The sequence below is a fragment of the Oncorhynchus tshawytscha genome, linkage group LG11, assembly GCF_018296145.1.
Source record: "Oncorhynchus tshawytscha isolate Ot180627B linkage group LG11, Otsh_v2.0, whole genome shotgun sequence".
Classification (NCBI taxonomy): Eukaryota; Metazoa; Chordata; class Actinopteri; order Salmoniformes; family Salmonidae; genus Oncorhynchus; species Oncorhynchus tshawytscha.
Genome location: NC_056439.1, coordinates 54,837,403 through 54,857,212, shown reverse-complemented (window position 1 = coordinate 54,857,212; position 19,810 = coordinate 54,837,403). Strand labels below are relative to the sequence as shown.

The 19,810-nt window shown below is 42.2% G+C and overlaps 1 protein-coding gene across 5 annotated transcripts; it reads right to left on the bottom strand.

Annotated features, from left to right (window-relative positions):
• Positions 1-7,261: 7,261 nt before the first annotated feature.
• nat8 (N-acetyltransferase 8) lies at positions 7,262-18,366 on the bottom strand. 5 transcript variants are annotated; one of them, XM_024391189.2, is made up of 2 exons: positions 18,261-18,366; positions 7,262-8,350 (listed from the first exon to the last, which is right to left on the bottom strand). In XM_024391189.2, the coding sequence occupies exon 2, from the start codon at positions 8,339-8,341 to the stop codon at positions 7,691-7,693; it is 651 nt and encodes a 216-aa protein (XP_024246957.2). In that variant the 5' UTR covers positions 8,342-8,350; positions 18,261-18,366; the 3' UTR covers positions 7,262-7,690. The 5 variants fall into 5 exon arrangements, with proteins under 5 accessions (XP_024246957.2, XP_024246955.2, XP_024246959.2 ...); XM_024391187.2 differs by lacking the exon at positions 18,261-18,366 and adding an exon at positions 17,914-17,982; XM_024391191.2 differs by lacking the exon at positions 18,261-18,366 and adding an exon at positions 17,856-17,940.
• Between the last annotated feature and the right edge of the window lie 1,444 nt (positions 18,367-19,810).

The window sequence follows — 19,810 nt, the reverse complement described above, 5'->3', positions numbered from 1 at the left end:
GCACCACTCCCTAGCATTCTTCTCGCCAATGTCCAGTCTCTTGACAACAAGGTTGATGAAATCCGAGCAAGGGTAGCATTCCAGAGGGACATCAGAGACTGTAACGTTCTTTGCTTCACGGAAACATGGCTCACTGGAGAGACGCTATCGGGGGCGGTGCAGCCAGCGGGTTTCTCCACGCATCGCGCCGACAGAAACAAACATCTTTCTGGTAAGAAGAGGGGCGGGGGCGTATGCCTTATGGCTAACGAGACATGGTGTGATGAAAGAAACATACAGGAACTCAAATCCTTCTGTTCACCTGATTTAGAATTCCTCACAATCAAATGTAGACCGCATTATCTACCAAGAGAATTCTCTTCGATCATAATCACAGCCGTATATATCCCCCCCCAAGCAGACACATCGATGGCTCTGAACGAACTTTATTTGACTCTTTGCAAACTGGAATCCATTTATCCGGAGGCTGCATTCATTGTAGCTGGGGATTTTAACAAGGCTAATCTGAAAACAAGACTCCCTAAATTTTATCAGCATATCGATTGCGCAACCAGGGGTGGAAAAACCTTGGATCATTGTTACTCTAACTTCCGCAACGCATATAAGGCCCTGCCCCGCCCTCCTTTCGGAAAAGCTGACCACGACTCCATTTTGTTGATCCCTGCCTACAGACAGAAACTAAACCAAGAGGCTCCCACGCTCAGGTCTGTCCAACGCTGGTCCGACCAAGCTGACTCCACACTCCAAGACTGCTTCCAGCACGTGGACTGGGATATGTTTCGTATTGCGTCAGATAACAATATTGACGAATACGCTGATTCGGTGTGCGAGTTCATTAGAACGTGCGTTGAAGATGTCGTTCCCAGAGCAACGATTAAAACATTCCCTAACCAGAAACCGTGGATTGATGGCAGCATTCGCGTGAAACTGAAAGCGCGAACCACTGCTTTTAATCAGGGCAAGGTGACTGGTAACATGACCGAATACAAACAGTGCAGCTATTCCCTCCGCAAGGCTATCAAACAAGCTAAGCGTCAGTACAGAGACAAAGTAGAATCTCAATTCAACGGCTCAGACACAAGAGTCATGTGGCAGGGTCTACAGTCAATCACGGACTACAAGAAGAAATCCAGCCCAGTCACGGACCAGGATGTCTTGCTCCCAGGCAGACTAATTAACTTTTTTGCCCGCTTTGAGGACAATACAGTGCCACTGACACGGCCTGCAACGAAAACATGCGGACTCTCCTTCACTGCAGCCGAGGTGAGTAAGACATTTAAACGTGTTAACCCTCGCAAGGCTGCAGGCCCAGACGGCATCCCCAGCCGCGCCCTCAGAGCATGCGCAGACCAGCTGGCCGATGTGTTTACGGACATATTCAATCAATCCCTATACCAGTCTGCTGTTCCCACATGCTTCAAGAGGGCCACCATTGTTTCTGTTCCCAAGAAAGCTAAGGTAACTGAGCTAAACGACTACCGCCCCATAGCACTCACTTCCGTCATCATGAAGTGCTTTGAGAGACTAGTCAAGGACCATATCACCTCCACCCTACCTGACACCCTAGACCCACTCCAATTTGCTTACCGCCCAAATAGGTCCACAGACGATGCAATCTCAACCACACTGCACACTGCCCTAACCCATCTGGAAAAGAGGAATACTTATGTGAGAATGCTGTTCATCGACTACAGCTCGGCATTCAACACCATAGTACCCTCCAAGCTCGTCATCAAGCTCGAGACCCTGGGTCTCGACCCCGCCCTGTGCAACTGGGTACTGGACTTCCTGACGGGCCGCCCCCAGGTGGTGAGGGTAGGCAACAACATCTCCACCCCGCTGATCCTCAACACTGGGGCCCCACAAGGGTGCGTTCTGAGCCCTCTCCTGTACTCCCTGTTCACCCACGACTGCGTGGCCACGCACGCCTCCAACTCAATCATCAAGTTTGCGGACGACACAACAGTGGTAGGCTTGATTACCAACAACGACGAGACGGCCTACAGGGAGGAGGTGAGGGCCCTCGGAGTGTGGTGTCAGGAAAATAACCTCACACTCAACGTCAACAAAACTAAGGAGATGATTGTGGACTTCAGGAAACAGCAGAGGGAGCACCCCCCTATCCACATCGATGGAACAGTAGTGGAGAGGGTAGCCTCGGCATACACATCACAGACAAACTGAATTGGTCCACTCACACAGACAGCATCATGAAGAAGGCGCAGCAGCGCCTCTTCAACCTCAGGAGGCTGAAGAAATTCGGCTTGTCACCAAAAGCACTCACAAACTTCTACAGATGCACAATCGAGAGCATCCTGGCGGGCTGTATCACCGCCTGGTACGGCAACTGCTCCGCCCACAACCGTAAGGCTCTCCAGAGGGTAGTGAGGTCTGCACAACGCATCACCGGGGGCAAACTACCTGCCCTCCAGGACACCTACACCACCCGATGTTACAGGAAGGCCATAAAGATCATCAAGGACATCAACCACCCGAGCCACTGCCTGTTCACCCCGCTATCATCCAGAAGGCGAGGTCAGTACAGGTGCATCAAAGCTGGGACCGAGAGACTGAAAAACAGCTTCTATCTCAAGGCCATCAGACTGTTAAACAGCCACCACTAACATTGAGTGGCTGCTGCCAACACACTGACACTGACACTGACTCAACTCCAGCCACTTTAATCATGGGAATTGATGGGAAATGATGTAAATATATCACTAGCCAATTTAAACAATGCTACCTTATATAATGTTACTTACCCTACATTATTCATCTCATATGCATACGTATATACTGTACTCTATATCATCGACTGCATCCTTATGTAATACATGTATCACTAGCCACTTTAACTATGCCACTTTGTTTACATACTCATCTCATATGTATATACTGTACTTGATACCATCTACTGTATCTTGCCTATGCTGCTCTGTACCATCACTCATTCATATATCCTTATGTACATATTCTTTATCCCCTTACACTGTGTATAAGACAGTAGTTTTGGAATTGTTAGTTAGATTACTTGTTGGTTATTACTGCATTGTCGGAACTAGAAGCACAAGCATTTCGCTACACTCGCATTAACATCTGCTAACCATGTGTATGTGACAAATAAAATTTGATTTGATTTGATTTTGAATGCTTAGCAGGACAGAAAATGATTCAGTTCTACACTTTTATCAAGTGAACATCCCTGGTCGTCCCTACTGCCTCTGATCTCGCGGAATCACTAAACAAAAATGCTACGTTTTTAAATGATGTCTGAGTGTTGGAGTGTGACCCTGGCTATCCGTAAATAAAAATAAAAAAGACAATTATGCCATCTGGTTTGCTTAATATAAGGAATTTTAAATTAGTCATACTTTTACTTTTACTTTTGATACTTAAGTTTATTTAAAACCAAATACTTTTAGACTTTTACTCAAGTAGTATTTTACTGGGTGACTCACTTTTACTTGAGTCATTTTCTATTAAGGTATCTTTACTTTTATTAAAGTATGAGAATTGAGTTTCCACAACTGCAAGTGTGCTCTAGCCAACATCTCAATCTGCACACTGTTGGCTAGAGCGCACGTATAGCCGACACAATGAGATTATTACGGTGCTTTCAATACAACTGGAAACTCAGAAAAAAACTCGGTCTAATATGAAGTCAATGATCTTCAGGTCGGAAAGTAGGAGCTAGAAAGAGGCCCGAGTTCCCGAGTTGGAATTCCGAGTTGGATAACCGTGCCAAAAAAATAAAATCCAGTCGGAGCTCGTTTTTTTCCTAGTTCCCAGTTTTCTTGAACGCACTGTAGTCGGAGATTTTCCAGTTCCAAGTGCCTAGTTGTTTTAAACGTTGCATTATTATGGACAAAGAAGTGAGAAAGGCTGGTCATGGCTCACATCAACACCATCAAATCCCGAAAATCCTAGACCCACTCCAATTCGTAAACCACCCCAACACCCACCAACCCCTCTTTTACGCTGCTGCTACTCTCTGTTCATATATTTTATATTATATTTTACTTCACCTTTATTTAACCAGGTAGTTGAGAACAAGTTCTCATTTACAATTGCGACCCGGCCAAGATAAAGCAAAGCAGTTCGACACAAACAACAACACAGAGTTACACATGGAGTAAAACAAACATACAGGCAATAATACAGTATAAACAAGTCTATATACGATGTGAGCAAATGAGGTGAGATAAGGGAGGTAAAGGCAAAAAAAGGCCATGGTGGCAAAGTAAATACATTATAGCAAGTAAAACACTGGAATGGTAGATTTGCAGTGGAAGAATGTGCAAAGTAGAAATAAAAATAATGGGGGCAAAGGAGCAAAATAAATAAATAGGTGGGCTATGTACAGGTGCAGTAATCTGTGAGCTGCTCTGACAGTTGGTGCTTAAAAAATATATGCATAGTCACTTTAACCATATCTACATACTACCTCAATCAGCCCGATTAACTGGTGTCTGTATGTAGCCTCGCTACTGTCTTTTTACTGTTGTTTTATTTCTTTACCTACCTATTGTTCACCTAATACCCTTTTGCACTGTTGGTTAGAGGCTCGTAAGTAAACATTTCACTGTAATGCACCTGTTGTGTTCAGCGCACGTGACAAATAAACTTTGATTTGATTTGATCCACAGATGATGCAATCTCAATTGCACTCCACACTTCCCTTCCCCATCTGGACAAAAGGACTAAAAAAAGGACAAAAGGACTACAGAACTAGTCAATGGTTTGGACACACCCACTCATTCAAGGGTTTCTCTTTATTTTTACTATTTTCTACATTGTAGAAAAATACTGAAGATATCAAAACTATGAAATAACACATATGGAATTATGTAGTAACCAAAAAAGTGTTAAACAAATCAAAATGATATATTTTAGATTATTCAAAATAGCAACCCTTTGTCTTGACAGCTTTGCACACTCTTGGCATTCTCTCAACCAGCTTCATGAGGTAGTCACCTGGAATGCATTTCAATTAACAGGTGTGCCTTGTTAAAAGTTCATTTGTGGAATTTCTTTCCTTCTTAATGCGTTTGAGACAATCAGTTATGTTGTGACAAGGTAGGGTTGGTATACAGAGGATAGCCCTATTTGGTAAAACACCAAGTCCATATTATGGCAAGAACAGCTCAAATAAGCAAAGAGAAACAACAGTCCGTCATTACTTTAAGACATGAAGGTCAGTCAGTCTGGAAAATTTCAAGAACTTGGAAAGTTTCTTCAAGTGCAGTCGCAAAAACCATCCAGCGCTATGATGAAACTGGCTCTCATGAGGACTGCCACAGGAAAGGAAGACCCAGAGTTACCTCTGCTGCAGAGGATAAGTTCATTAGAGTTAACTGCACCTCAGATTGCAGCCCAAATAAATGCCTCTCAGTAACAGACATCTCAACATCAACTGTTCAGAGGAGACTGCGTGAATCAGGCCTTCATGGTCGAATTGCTGCAAAGAAACCACTACTAAAAGGACACCAATAAGAAGAGACTTGCCTGGGCCAAGAAACACGAGAGCGAGAATACAGTAGATGGCATGTGTCCGAAAGTGATTGATGACCTATTTTATGTATCACGTGGTTATGCCCATTTATGTACATCCTGTCCGGATGTTCTCACGCTATCGAGTGAGTGCTTATGTAACCTGATAGAGCAGCTGGTTAGGGTAAAGCATGTGTTTGCAATAAAGCTGTCTTGATGATTGATGTGTAGTGACCTTGTTGAACTGTGGAGTGTGTTTGAACATTTGAAAGAGTTGGGAAATGTTGTAGTAAACTTATGGATCTGCTGTTAGGGGAGCATGTATATGAAACAGTAATTTCTGGGGTTAGGGTATGCCTCAGTTTAAGTAAGAGCTGTGAACACTACGAGCGCCAAGAAACCACAAGAGAGATAATCTACATAAAACATGGCTCCTAGACACATTGTCGGTGTATTGTGTCCTTCGTGTCATGAACACAATGACAAAACCATCGAGGCCATTCTTTGTGAGGCCTCTGATTGTTTGGTGTGCTGGATACGACGGACGGACATATGGGGGTACATTTTCCAACCGGACGATTCAACTGTGAAGATTTTCACAAACAGCTGTCTCAGCACCCTTTATCAACCAAAAACAGGGAGTTTTTCTCCTGCCTTGCAGATGAGTGAATGGCTTGAGATAAGACTTGCTCTATGTCAAATCAAACAGGCCCTGAGTGGAACATCCCTGCCAGGGTACGCATTGGAAGAGGGAGTCTGCGGTCGAGATGATTTGAAAGCCATAAGAATCTCTTCAGTGGCATATAGTCCAGACTCCAAAGTGACAATTTTAGGTTGTGCCGAATTAAATAGTTCAAATGAAACCAAATCACTTAGTTGGTATTTTCTGCACAGAGGTCAACTATTCTGTGCCTGTCTTTAGCTTTAGATGGGGAGATTATTTTGACGTGCTTGAAATAATGAAACAAGTGGAAAATCTTTTCCAACATTGTGAACATTTGCGTCACTGTCCTCAAGGCAGAACTTGGCCTTAAAGGCAAGAAGGTTGCTCTATCATGGAAAAGAAAACATACGAAACCTGGATGGCAATGGAGATCAAGCGTGGAAGAGAGTGTCTGAACCAGCCACAGCTTGACAATGGGGATTTAGAGACGGAGGGAGGTGTTGGTTTACAATAGATCCTTCACAATACCCTTTTCTCTAAGAAAGGAATTAAAGAATAATTACATATAAACATGTATATTTAGTTCAATAATAACGTGTAATATGTACTAAAGATTTTAAAAATGTAATTTACATTGAATGAAATATCAGGCTCTCTCTGTCTACGTACCTCAAAGGTTGTGTGCGAAAACGGTTAAAATATATATATATATATTTAGAAAGATATATTATACATGTAAACATTTTAAGCGGAATTAAAGTGTAGTATTGTATGATAATATACAGTAGCTAAAAACCATATGGGAGACAGTTTTCATGTCTTTGGTTATGCAAACATTTGTTTATTAATTGTTTATTAATGAGATATTTCTCATTAATAATAATGTAATTTAATTATATATGGATCATGCCTTGCTTTGGTCATGTGTTCTCTTATGGGTCTATGCTTTTAATTACAATATAGCAATTATGTTCTCGGCTCAATTACTTAGAAGGGCTTGTGTTCCCACCCCTCCCATGTGTGCCCAGGTGCATATTTGGTAGCCCATATACATTCAGGATGTAAGGCTTACTAGTTATGGCAAATGTTAGGAAGACAACAACAAAAAACAGCACAGCTTTACATTTTATTTGGGTATTTTTCATTTACCACGTTGATTAGCTCCAGCCATTGGAAGCTTGGTACAAAGAAAAAGAACGCAATTCAACCATTGATGGATTATTAACATAATAATAATAATAATGTTATATTATTATTGTAATAATACAAATCTGTCAATCAAGCAAATGTTTCTTAAATCCCCTTTTTGCATAAGCAGTTGTCACAAAGTGGTTTACAGATACCCAGTCTAAAAATCTATCAATGCATATGCCAAAGCATATGCACCTAATATATATATTATATATATATATATATATATATATAAACCTAGAGAGGTACCATGCTCCGAGGGCTGTGCTGAGTGGACATTTAAGAGTACATGTTGAGTACATATTCAAAATGTTCCAACCTGCGTAGATGACCATCAGGATCATATTACAACCTGTACTCTATTACTGTAAAGTTGGTGATTTTGGCGATGGGCTCAGGGATGACGAACTCTCTGACCCGTGTGTAGCCCACGTTCTCATACAGCCTCTGTGCATCAGTCTGCACTACAGACGTGTAGAGGACGACCGCAGGGAAGCCCCTCTCCCTGCTGAAGTCTGCCACTGTCCTGCTGAGGGCCTTGGCGATGCCCATCCCCCGGTGTGTATGACGTACAGACAACCTCTTCAGCTCCATGCAGCCTGGTTCCCTCTCCGCGGGCAGGCAGGCCACCGTTGCCACCACCCGGCCGTCGCTCTCAGCCACCCAGAAACACGAGTCCTTGTTCTCCAGGTAGGTCTCCTGGATGTGGTCGAGGTCCTTCCTCAGGCAGGTGTCGATGTAGCTGTTGAAGAGGTAGCCCACCAGCTGCTTGGCCCCGGCCAGGAGGAGAGTGACTCCTACTACAGGCAGCAGGACGGACTTGGAGCTGGCCAGCAGGGCGCAGAACGTGACCATCAGGATCATCTGGGTCAGGGGCTGTTTGAGGAGGTGCATGAAGGAGGAGGGGATGTGCTCGCTCATCCCCATGGTGAAGATCTCCTTCACGGTCTCCTTGTCATCTTCCTGGTATCTTCGGATAGTGATGTCAGCAGCCATGGCACTGGTCTGTAGGGTTGGGCCGATATGATTAAATTCAATATTGTGATATTTGACATTGATGATATAGTGATGTGCAAGATGATATATCACGAATTACAAAAAAATACTTATTTGAACTTTACAAATCCAAAACGGTGCAGTTTATCAGTTTTAGGCTGTATCAAAAGCCTTGTTTTTTCACCTTACGAAGATGACTTAAATGACAGGGCGACTATTATATCATAAATAAGCAAAATAATTACAGACCTGGAATGATTTAACACAGTCTGGAATGATTTAGTCATTAACGGTGCAAAACAATTATATTGTATATCAAGAGGAGCATATAATAGAAGACGTCTGCCCTTCAATAACCTACTGGTCTGTCTAGTGTCTGCCCTTCAATAACCTACTGGTCTGTCTAGTGTCTGCCCTTCAATAACCTACTGGTCTGTCTAGTGTCTGCCCTTCAATAACCTACTGGTCTGTCTAGTGTCTGCCCTTCAATAACCTACTGGTCTGTCTAGTGTCTGCCCTTCAATAACCTACTGGTCTGTCTAGTGTCTGCCCTTCAATAACCTACTGGTCTGTCTAGTGTCTGCCCTTCAATAACCTACTGGTCTGTCTAGTGTCTGCCCTTCAATAACCTACTGGTCTGTCTAGTGTCTGCCCTTCAATAACCTACTGGTCTGTCTAGTGTCTGCCCTTCAATAACCTACTGGTCTGTCTAGTGTCTGCCCTTCAATAACCTACTGGTCTGTCTAGTGTCTGCCCTTCAATAACCTACTGGTCTGTCTAGTGTCTGCCCTTCAATAACCTACTGGTCTGTCTAGTGTCTGCCCTTCAATAACCTACTGGTCTGTCTAGTGTCTGCCCTTCAATAACCTACTGGTCTGTCTAGTGTCTGCCCTTCAATAACCTACTGGTCTGTCTAGTGTCTGCCCTTCAATAACCTACTGGTCTGTCTAGTGTCTGCCCTTCAATAACCTACTGGTCTGTCTAGTGTCTGCCCTTCAATAACCTACTGGTCTGTCTAGTGTCTGCCCTTCAATAACCTACTGGTCTGTCTAGTGTCTGCCCTTCAATAACCTACTGGTCTGTCTAGTGTCTGCCCTTCAATAACCTACTGGTCTGTCTAGTGTCTGCCCTTCAATATTCTACTGGTCTGTCTAGTGTCTGCCCTTCAATAACCTACTGGTCTGTCTAGTGTCTGCCCTTCAATAACCTACTGGTCTGTCTAGTGTCTGCCCTTCAATAACCTACTGGTCTGTCTAGTGTCTGCCCTTCAATAACCTACTGGTCTGTCTAGTGTCTGCCCTTCAATAACCTACTGGTCTGTCTAGTGTCTGCCCTTCAATAACCTACTGGACTGTCTAGTGTCTGCCCTTCAATAACCTACTGGTCTGTCTAGTGTCTGCCCTTCAATAACCTACTGGTCTGTCTAGTGTCTGCCCTTCAATAACCTACTGGTCTGTCTAGTGTCTGCCCTTCAATAACCTACTGGTCTGTCTAGTGTCTGCCCTTCAATAACCTACTGGACTGTCTAGTGTCTGCCCTTCAATAACCTACTGGTCTGTCTAGTGTCTGCCCTTCAATAACCTACTGGTCTGTCTAGTGTCTGCCCTTCAATAACCTACTGGTCTGTCTAGTGCATGCCCTTCAATAACCTACTGGTCTGTCTAGTGTCTGCCCTTCAATAACCTACTGGTCTGTCTAGTGTCTGCCCTTCAATAGTGACAACACAGTAAGAGCCGACAGTCTCCTTAAATCCTACCGTTCAACCCAAACATGGTAGTCAGTCACACCCCACCAGAGTTCAACCCAAACATGGTAGTCACTCACACCCCACCAGAGTTCAACCCACAAACATGGTAGTCAGTCACACCCCGCCAGAGTTCAACCCAAACATGGTAGTCAGTCACACCCCACCAGAGTTCAACCCAAACATGGTAGTCAGTCACACCCCACCAGAGTTCAACCCAAACATGGTAGTCAGTCACACCCCACCAGAGTTCAACCCAAACATGGTAGTCAGTCACACCCCACCAGAGTTCAACCCAAACATGGTAGTCAGTCACACCCCACCGGAGTTCAACCCAAACATGGTAGTCAGTCACACCCCACCAGAGTTCAACCCAAACATGGTAGTCAGTCACACCCCACCAGAGTTCAACCCAAACATGGTAGTCAGTCACACCCCACCAGAGTTCAACCCAAACATGGTAGTCAGTCACACCCCACCAGAGTTCAACCCAAACATGGTAGTCAGTCACACCCCACCAGAGTTCAACCCAAACATGGTAGTCAGTCACACCCCACCAGAGTTCAACCCAAACATGGTAGTCAGTCACACCCCACCAGAGTTCAACCCAAACATGGTAGTCAGTCACACCCCACCAGAGTTCAACCCACAAACATGGTAGTCAGTCACACCCCACCGGAGTCTACTCTGGCACCCTGTCTATCATCCATAAACTCAGACACTGGTCTGCCCTACAATACATACAGAGACAACAGTGAGAGCTGACAGTCTAGTAGTCTACACACTACGAATCATAGAAATATCATTTAACAGGCCTCTCCATTCAAATCACTGATGGTATAATGGGTGGACTGGCAGCCATAGTGAGTGCATTAGTTTAGCAGTCAAATTGCCAAGGGTTAAAAGGTTAAGCCCTTTCTAGAGTATTTGTCTATGCTACAACCTACCTACCACTCATCATTCCAAGGTACTTACACCAGCAACACATCTCCCTCCCAACCCTCATCAACAGACTCTGTGTCCTTGGTGGTGGTCTTGCCTCTTTCAGCAACACCAGTGTAATTACATAAAGTGCATTCGGAAAGTATTCAGACCCCTTGACTTTTTCCACATTTTGTTATGTTACAGCCTTATTCTAAAATGGATTAATTTGTTTTTTTTATGACACTACAAGTTTGGCACACCTGTATTTGGGGAGTTTCTCCCATTCTTCTCTGCAGATCCTCTCAAGCTCTGTCAGGTTATATGGGGAGCGTTGCTGCACAGCTATTTTCAGGTCTCTCCAGAGATGTTCGATCGGGTTCAAGTCCGAGCTCTGGCTGGGTCACTCAAAGACATTCAGAGACTTGTCCAGAAGCCACTCCTGCGTTGTCTTGGCTGTGTGCTTAGGATCGTTGTCCTGTTGGAAGGTGAACCTTCACCCCAGTCTGAAGTCCTGAGCGTTCTGTACTTGTCTCTGTACTTTGCGCCGTTAATCTTTCCCTTGATCCTGACTAGTCTCCCAGTCCCTACCGCTGAAAAACATCCCCACAGCATGATGCTGCCACCACCATGCTTCACCGTAGGGATGGTGCCAGGTTTCCTCCAGACGTGACGCTTGGAGTCTAAAGAAATCTTGGTTTAATCAGACCAGAGAATCTGGTTTCTCATGGTCGGAGTCCATTAGGTGCAATTTTGGCAAACTCCAAGCGGGCTGTCATGTGACTTTTACTGAGGAGTGGCCACTACCATAAAGGCCAGACGGAAGCCACTCAGTAAACCGGTACCCCTGTATATAGCCTCGCTATTGTTATTTTACTGCTGCTCTTTAATTATTTGTTACTTTTATTTATTTTTTCTTAAAAATGCATTGTTGGTTAAGGGCCTGTAAGTAAGCATTTCACTCTAAGGTCTACACCTGTTGTATTCGGGGCATGTGACAAATTGTTTGATTTGATAAGTGGGGTGCTGCAGAGATGGTTGCCCTTCTCTCTGGAGTTCTGTCAGAACGATCATGGGTCACCTCCCTGACCAAGGCCCTTCCCCCACGATTTCTCAGTTTGGCCGGGCAGCCAGCTCTAAGAAGTCTTGGTGCTTCCAAACTACTTCCATTTAAGAATGATGGAGTCCACTGTGTTCTAGGGGACCTTCAATACAGCAGACATTTCTCTGGTACTCATGGCTTTGGTACTCATGGCTTGGTTTTTGCTGACATGCATGTCAACTGTGGGACCTTATATAGACAGGTGTGTGCCTTTCCAAATCATGTCCAATCATTTGAATTTACCACAGGTGGACTCCAATCAAGTTGTAGAAACATCTAAGAGGACAGGAAGCCAGACACCTGAGAGGACAGGAGGCCAGCCACCTGAGAGGACAGAAACATCTCAAGGATGATCAATGGAAACAGGATGCAGCTGAGCTCTATTTCAACTCTCATAGCAAAAGGTCTGAATACTTATGTAAATAACGTATTTCTGTTTTAGTTTCTTTTATACATTTGCAAACATTTCTAAAAACCTGTTTCACTTTGTCATTATGGGGTATTGTGTGTAGATTGATGAGGAATTTGTATTCATTTAATCCATTGTAGAATAAGGCTGTAACGTAACAAAATGTGGAAAAATGGAAGGGGTCTGGATACTCTCTGAATGCATTGTGTTGCTTTCAATTGTACTGGGTTGCACAAAAACAGTCCCTGAGAAGCCACAAGTTAAATACAATTCCATGTCAACTTACTGTGCCAGTGGGCAGGACGGTGGTCATTATGACAGGGGGGAATTTGAGACAAAATATCTAAAGGTTTGTATTATTAAAACAGACTTTCCAAATGTGAAAAGGAATTGTATTTAACTTGTGGATTCCTAGGTACTGTTTTTGTGCAACCAAATACGGTTGAAAACAACGCTAGTGTACACTGAGCGTACAAAACATTAGGAACACTTTAGTAATATTGAGTTGCACCCTTTTTGCCCTTTCTGGTGTCATGTAAAAAAAATCTTCCCAGCGTGAAATAGCTCCTACTCGTTATGATGGTGGTGTGATTGTGATTGTGATTTTTTTGTAAGTTGTTGAATATGCAATTTAAAAGAAAGGCTGTCAATAAATATATATTATTTTTTTTACAAACAAATAAATAAACAAAAGAGGAATAGTCACATGCAAACTATTTACATTGCCAGGAATCCTAAACAAAAAAATCATATTCATTAATAAAACAAATTTTAATTTATTTAATTTCCTTTTTGTTTTTCTGTGGTTGATGTTTAAATTCATTTTTAAAGTGAAAAAAAAGTTAGGTTTTGAATTAGACCATTTGAATTTGTGAATATGAAATGGACCTAATATTATTAGCAGTTGAATGAAATATACTACATCTTTATCAGAATTCCTAAAATAAACATATCAAAACCATTAAATTGTACAACCTGTCCTGTTTCCTTTGTAACAAAGACCTGTATGTCAATCACAAAAAAATGACACTATAAATACAGGTAAAAAACTAATGAAAAATGGTCTGACCAACCAAAATAATTCTATTTTCACATTCTCACATCAAACAAATTGGATATATTTGTTGTTCCATAGAAAGTATCTGTGAGGGGGAACTGTTTGTTTATACGCTAACGTCCAAGCTAAAAGTGCTTATAGAATTTGGCCAATTTTACTGGGATTTTATCCACATCAAAATGACACCGAAGCAGAAATTCTAAACACCAACAGTCAAATAAATACTCAGGGAAGACATTCCAGATACTGTTCTGGTTCAAATATACTGCAGAATACAATTTATTTTCTAAGTATTATTTCAACCTCATAACCTCCTTGTTCTTGGGTATAACTGAGAATATCTTTCTGTAGATAGGGAGGATTGCCCCTCCAAATACAATTATGCAAAATCTTATCTAAGTCCTTTTTACAATTTTAGGGGGGTAAGTAAAGTGATAACGAGACATAAACCGATCTGGATAACCCTTCAATTTTGGACTTGGGAACATTTTCACACCTGGAGAATTTTTACAGCATGATGTCACACACAGACACACACACACAAACACAAGATAGGAAATACTTCACACCGGGAAGATTTTAACATGACACCTACTACCATACCCCGTTCAAAGGCACTTAAATATTTAGTCTTGTACATTCACTCTATGAATGGCACGTTGCAACCCAGTTGCACAAATACACAATCAATGTTTCTCAAAATACATATTACCGTGCTCTGAGCACAGGAGGGTCGGGGTATGAGTCCAAATCAAACTATGAGAAACGGGGCACGGAGGGCACTTCTCGAATGCATAGTCCCTTTTTAAATATTTTGAAGCATGCATCGACGCAAGCTTCAGCCTAAAGTATGCAAATAAATATGACGCAAACACGTAAAAAATTATGCAAATATATTGAAATCAATGGCGGACATTTTTTGAGCTGAAGCGAGAGAAAATACACTCCCGACTTCGAAATTAAATGTTTTTTCACATCTATGTTGCCTGACTACAATATTGTATCTTGATACTTGAATAAATACATGCTGTGTTAATTGTGGCCTGTTTACCTGCCTACGTACCGTATATCGCAAGCCCATTTTAACTCAATAGGGCTAACTGGCTAAGTAACGTTGTTAGATAGACAAGATGGCCACGAATCATTTGGACCTCCAAGATGATGGCGACGGGGATTTCCCCAAGGGCATAAGGCGAGGGTGTGTCTTAAGATCTCTTTCATTATTTAATTCAAGGGGCTTTATTGGCATGGGAAACATGTTAACGTGAGGTAATATACAAAATCCAGCCCAGTCACGGACCAGGATGTCTTGCTCCCAGGCAGACTAAATAACTTTTTTGCCCGCTTTGAGGACAATACAGTGCCACTGACACGGCCTGCAACGAAAACATGCGGTCTCTCCTTCACTGCAGCCGAGGTGAGTAAGACATTTAAACGTGTTAACCCTCGCAAGGCTGCAGGCCCAGATGGCATCCCCAGCCGCGCCCTCAGAGCATGCGCAGGCCAGCTGGCCGGTGTGTTTACGGACATATTCAATCAATCCCTATACCAGTCTGCTGTTCCCACATGCTTCAAGAGGGCCACCATTGTTCCTGTTCCCAAGAAAGCTAAGGTAACTGAGCTAAACGACTACCACCCCGTAGCACTCACTTCCGTCATCATGAAGTGCTTTGAGAGACTAGTCAAGGACCATATCACCTCCACCCTACCTGACACCCTAGACCCACCCCAAATTGCTTACTGCCCAAATAGGTCCACAGACGATGCAATCTCAACCACACTGCACACTGCCCTAACCCATCTGGACAAGAGGAATACCTATGTGAGAATGCTGTTCATCGACTACAGCTCGGCATTCAACACCATAGTGCCCTCCAAGCTCGTCATCAAGCTCGAGACCCTGGGTCTCGACCCCGCCCTGTGCAACTGGGTACTGGACTTCCTGACGGGCCGCCCCCAGGTGGTGAGGGTAGGCAGCAACATCTCCTCCCCGCTGATCCTCAACACTGGGGCCCCACAAGGGTGCGTTCTGAGCCCTCTCCTGTACTCCCTGTTCACCCACGACTGCGTGGCCACGCACGCCTCCAACTCAATCATCAAGTTTGCGGACGACACAACAGTGGTAGGCTTGATTACCAATAACGACGAGACAGCCTACAGGGAGGAGGTGAGGGCCCTCGGAGTGTGGTGTCAGGAAAATAACCTCACACTCAACGTCAACAAAACTAAGGAGATGATTGTGGACTTCAGGAAACAGCAAAGGGAACACCCCCCTATCCACATCGATGGAACAGTAGTGGAGAGGGTAGCAAGTTTTAAGTTCCTCGGCATACACATCACAGACAAACTGAATTGGTCCACTCACACAGACAGCATCGTGAAGAAGGCGCAGCAGCGCCTCTTCAACCTCAGGAGGCTGAAGAAATTTGGCTTGTCACCAAAAGCACTCACAAACTTCTACAGATGCACAATCGAGAGCATCCTGGCGGGCTGTATCACCGCCTGGTACGGCAACTGCTCCGCCCTCAACCGTAAGGCTCTCCAGAGGGTAGTGAGGTCTGCACAACGCATCACCGGGGCAAACTACCTGCCCTCCAGGACACCTACACCACCCGATGTTACAGGAAGGCCATAAAGATCATCAAGGACATCAACCACCCGAGCCACTGCCTGTTCACCCCGCTATCATCCAGAAGGCGAGGTCAGTACAGGTGCATCAAAGCTGGGACCGAGAGACTGAAAAACAGCTTCTATCTCAAGGCCATCAGACTGTTAAACAGCCACCACTAACATTGAGTGGCTGCTGCCAACACACTGACACTGACTCAACTCCAGCCACTTTAATAATGGGAATTGATGGGAAATGATGTAAATATATCACTAGCCACTTTAAACAATGCTACCTTATATAATGTTACTTACCCTACATTATTCATCTCATATGCATACGTATATACTGTACTCTATATCATCGACTGCATCCTTATGTAATACATGTATCACTAGCCACTTTAACTATGCCACTTTGTTTACATACTCATCTCATATGCATATACTGTACTCGATACCATCTACTGTATTTTGCCTATGCTGCTCTGTACCATCACTCATTCATATATCCTTATGTACATATTCTTTATCCCCTTACACTGTGTATAAGACAGTAGTTTTGGAATTGTTAGTTAGATTACTTGTTGGTTATTACTGCATTGTCGGAACTAGAAGCACAAGCATTTCGCTACACTCGCATTAACATCTGCTAACCATGTGTATGTGACAAATAAAATTTGATTTGATTTGAAAAGTGAAATAAACAAAAATTAACAGTAAACATTACACTCACAGAAGTTCCAAAGGAATAAAGACATTACAAATGTCATGTCATATTATATATATATATATATATATATATATACAGTGTTGTAACAGTGTACAAATGTGTCTCTAACCTGTCTCCTCCCCTTCATCTACACTGATTGAAGTGATCATAGCGCTCACCTGGCCAATCTGTCGCGGAAAGAACACGTGTTCCTAGTGTTTTATACATCCGCGTTGGTAAAAGCACCTCGCTGCCCCGACACCTGACTGCAGTGTCAGTGTCCTGTCGGTTATCCGATTAAGATGGGACATCAAACCATAGATCATCCCTTAACTATAATTTTAAAAATCGTCTTTTGATACATAGCTGTATTATTTATCAAATAATTGATATAAACTAAAATAGTTTGTCCCGATTAGCAAATAGCACGTGACTCTACTGAAAAGCTACATTTATAAATGGTTAGCTAACCAGTCAAATGATATCTTGGCTATCAAAATAGTAATATTTCTGCTGTAATGAAAACGATGTTTGTAATAGATAGCCCACCTGATTTAGTTATGTCTCAGAGAAATATAATCCAACTTGACACAACTAGCAGATTTCCTAATTTCCGTTTTTTTTGCAGAGGTGGGAGGGATTTACGGTATAGCTTGCTTCCAATTGGCTGAAAGCGAGACCTTAGATTCATAGCTGATACATTCTGAAGTTTATTTTAGCACAATTATTTAAAAGAATAGAAAGAAACAAGGCCAATGTAGAAATACAGAAAGGTAAAACAAGGGGCAGTTTAACACGTGAAAAATTATCTTGATAAAAAATGTTTTTCTAGAAAGACAAGCATTTCGCTGCACCTATTACAACATCTGCAAATCTTTGTATGCGAACAATAAACTTTGATTTCATTTCCATAAGCCACAACAAAGAAATGGTCTGAAGTTCAAACATATAAAAAGACACACCTTAACCCCTCAGCCCTCAAATTAAGTGGACACCTCTGATGATGTCTGACGAGTGTACCTTTGCAGGTGCGAGGGAGGAATGGGTTTTAAATGGACCGGCCTTGCCCGGAAATTCGTCTCTCGACATCCCGCTATGATTGTGTTTTCAGCCACTGGTAGCTTGTGGGTACTTCATATGCGCTACAGTCAATTATGAGTGCATGTCTACTTATATAAAATATATAATTATTAATATATGTCTACTGTATGGTAGCTAGCTAACTAACGTTATCCTGCCTAGCTGGAACTTCTGAAGAAGGGAAATTATTTATTTATACAATTTCCAAAAGATAACCAAACAAAAACATATTTACTTTTTTACGTAGTAGCAACATTTCGAAATGATTTGCATTCGTTTTTACTTACACTTGCATGTTGACTTCACCATTAATGTTGTTTTTAAGCTTTCGCAGATTTTTCTTAGCGGATGTGCAATTGTCGCGAATTGAATTCTGGGGAGTTTCAGGCCCTGGTGTGAACATAATTGTACACTGAGTAATGGCATTTCCGGCCCTTTTCAGTGAGCCTGCTATTTTGGATCCCAAACGGCTCTTTAAAAATATATATGTTTTGTTTGCGATAGTTTGACTCTGATTGGTGTTAAAACAATTCTAAGTAAATTATTACATGAAATCATACCTTAACCACAATGTATTTAAAAATGCATTTGGTTTGTTATGAAAAAGAATGCTATTAAACATGTGCATTTAAAATATAACTTTTTAATGTATATAAACAAAGTGCATATAAATCTGACCATTCAAAACGAATACAATCTGAACAGCATAATAACAGAAAATTACACCATATCAAAGAAAGATAAATAACTGTGCAAAACTGCAGCATCCCACTTAAAACATTAAAATGGTCCCTCTTTTCTCTCTCTTCTTTATTGCCATGTTATAACCAGCAGCACACAGCAACGCTGACCATATTTTTATTTTATGGGAGATTTGTATTTTTTTTTTCTTGTACAGTACCATTACATTATTGACATAATTCTCAGAATTGTAAACCTGAAACGTTTCAATAGATTATGAAGAGAACATGCTTGTCATTGTTATAATATGACAGACCAGCTAGATCTACTGTCTCTATTATATTATGACAGACCATCTAGATCTACTGTCTCTATTATATTATGACAGACCAGCTACATCTACTGTCTCTATTATATTATGACATACCAGCTAGATCTACTGTCTCTTTTATATTATGACAGACCAGCTAGATCTACTGTCTCTAGTATAATAGAGACAGTAGATCTAGCTGGTCTGTCATAATAGAGACAGTAGATCTAGCTGGTCTGTCATAATAAAATAGAGACAGTAGATCTAGCTGGTCTGTCATGATAGAGACAGTAGATCTAGCTGGTATATCATAATATAATAGAGACAGTAGATGTAGCTGGTCTGTCATAATATAATAGAGACAGTAGATCTAGCTGGTCTGTCATTATATGATAGAGACAGTATATCTAGCTGGTCTGTCATTATATGATAGAGACAGTATATCTAGCTGGTCTGTCATAATATAAAAGAGACAGTAGAGCTAGCTGGTCTGCATTAATATAATAGAGACAGTAGATCTAGCTGGTCTGTCATAATATAACAGAGACAGTAGATCTAGCTGGTCTGTCATAATATAATAGAGACAGTAGATGTAGCTGGTCTGTCATAATATAATAGAGACAGTAGTTCTAGCTGGTCTGTCATAATGTACGAGAGATAGTAGATCTAGCTGGTCTGTCATAATATAATAGAGACTGTATATCTAGCTGGTCTGTCATATTATAGTAGAGACAGTAGATCTAGCTGGTCTCTCATAATATAATAGAGACAGTAGATCTAGCTGGTCTGTCATATTATAGTAGAGACAGTAGATCTAGCTGGTCTGTCATAATATAATATAATAGA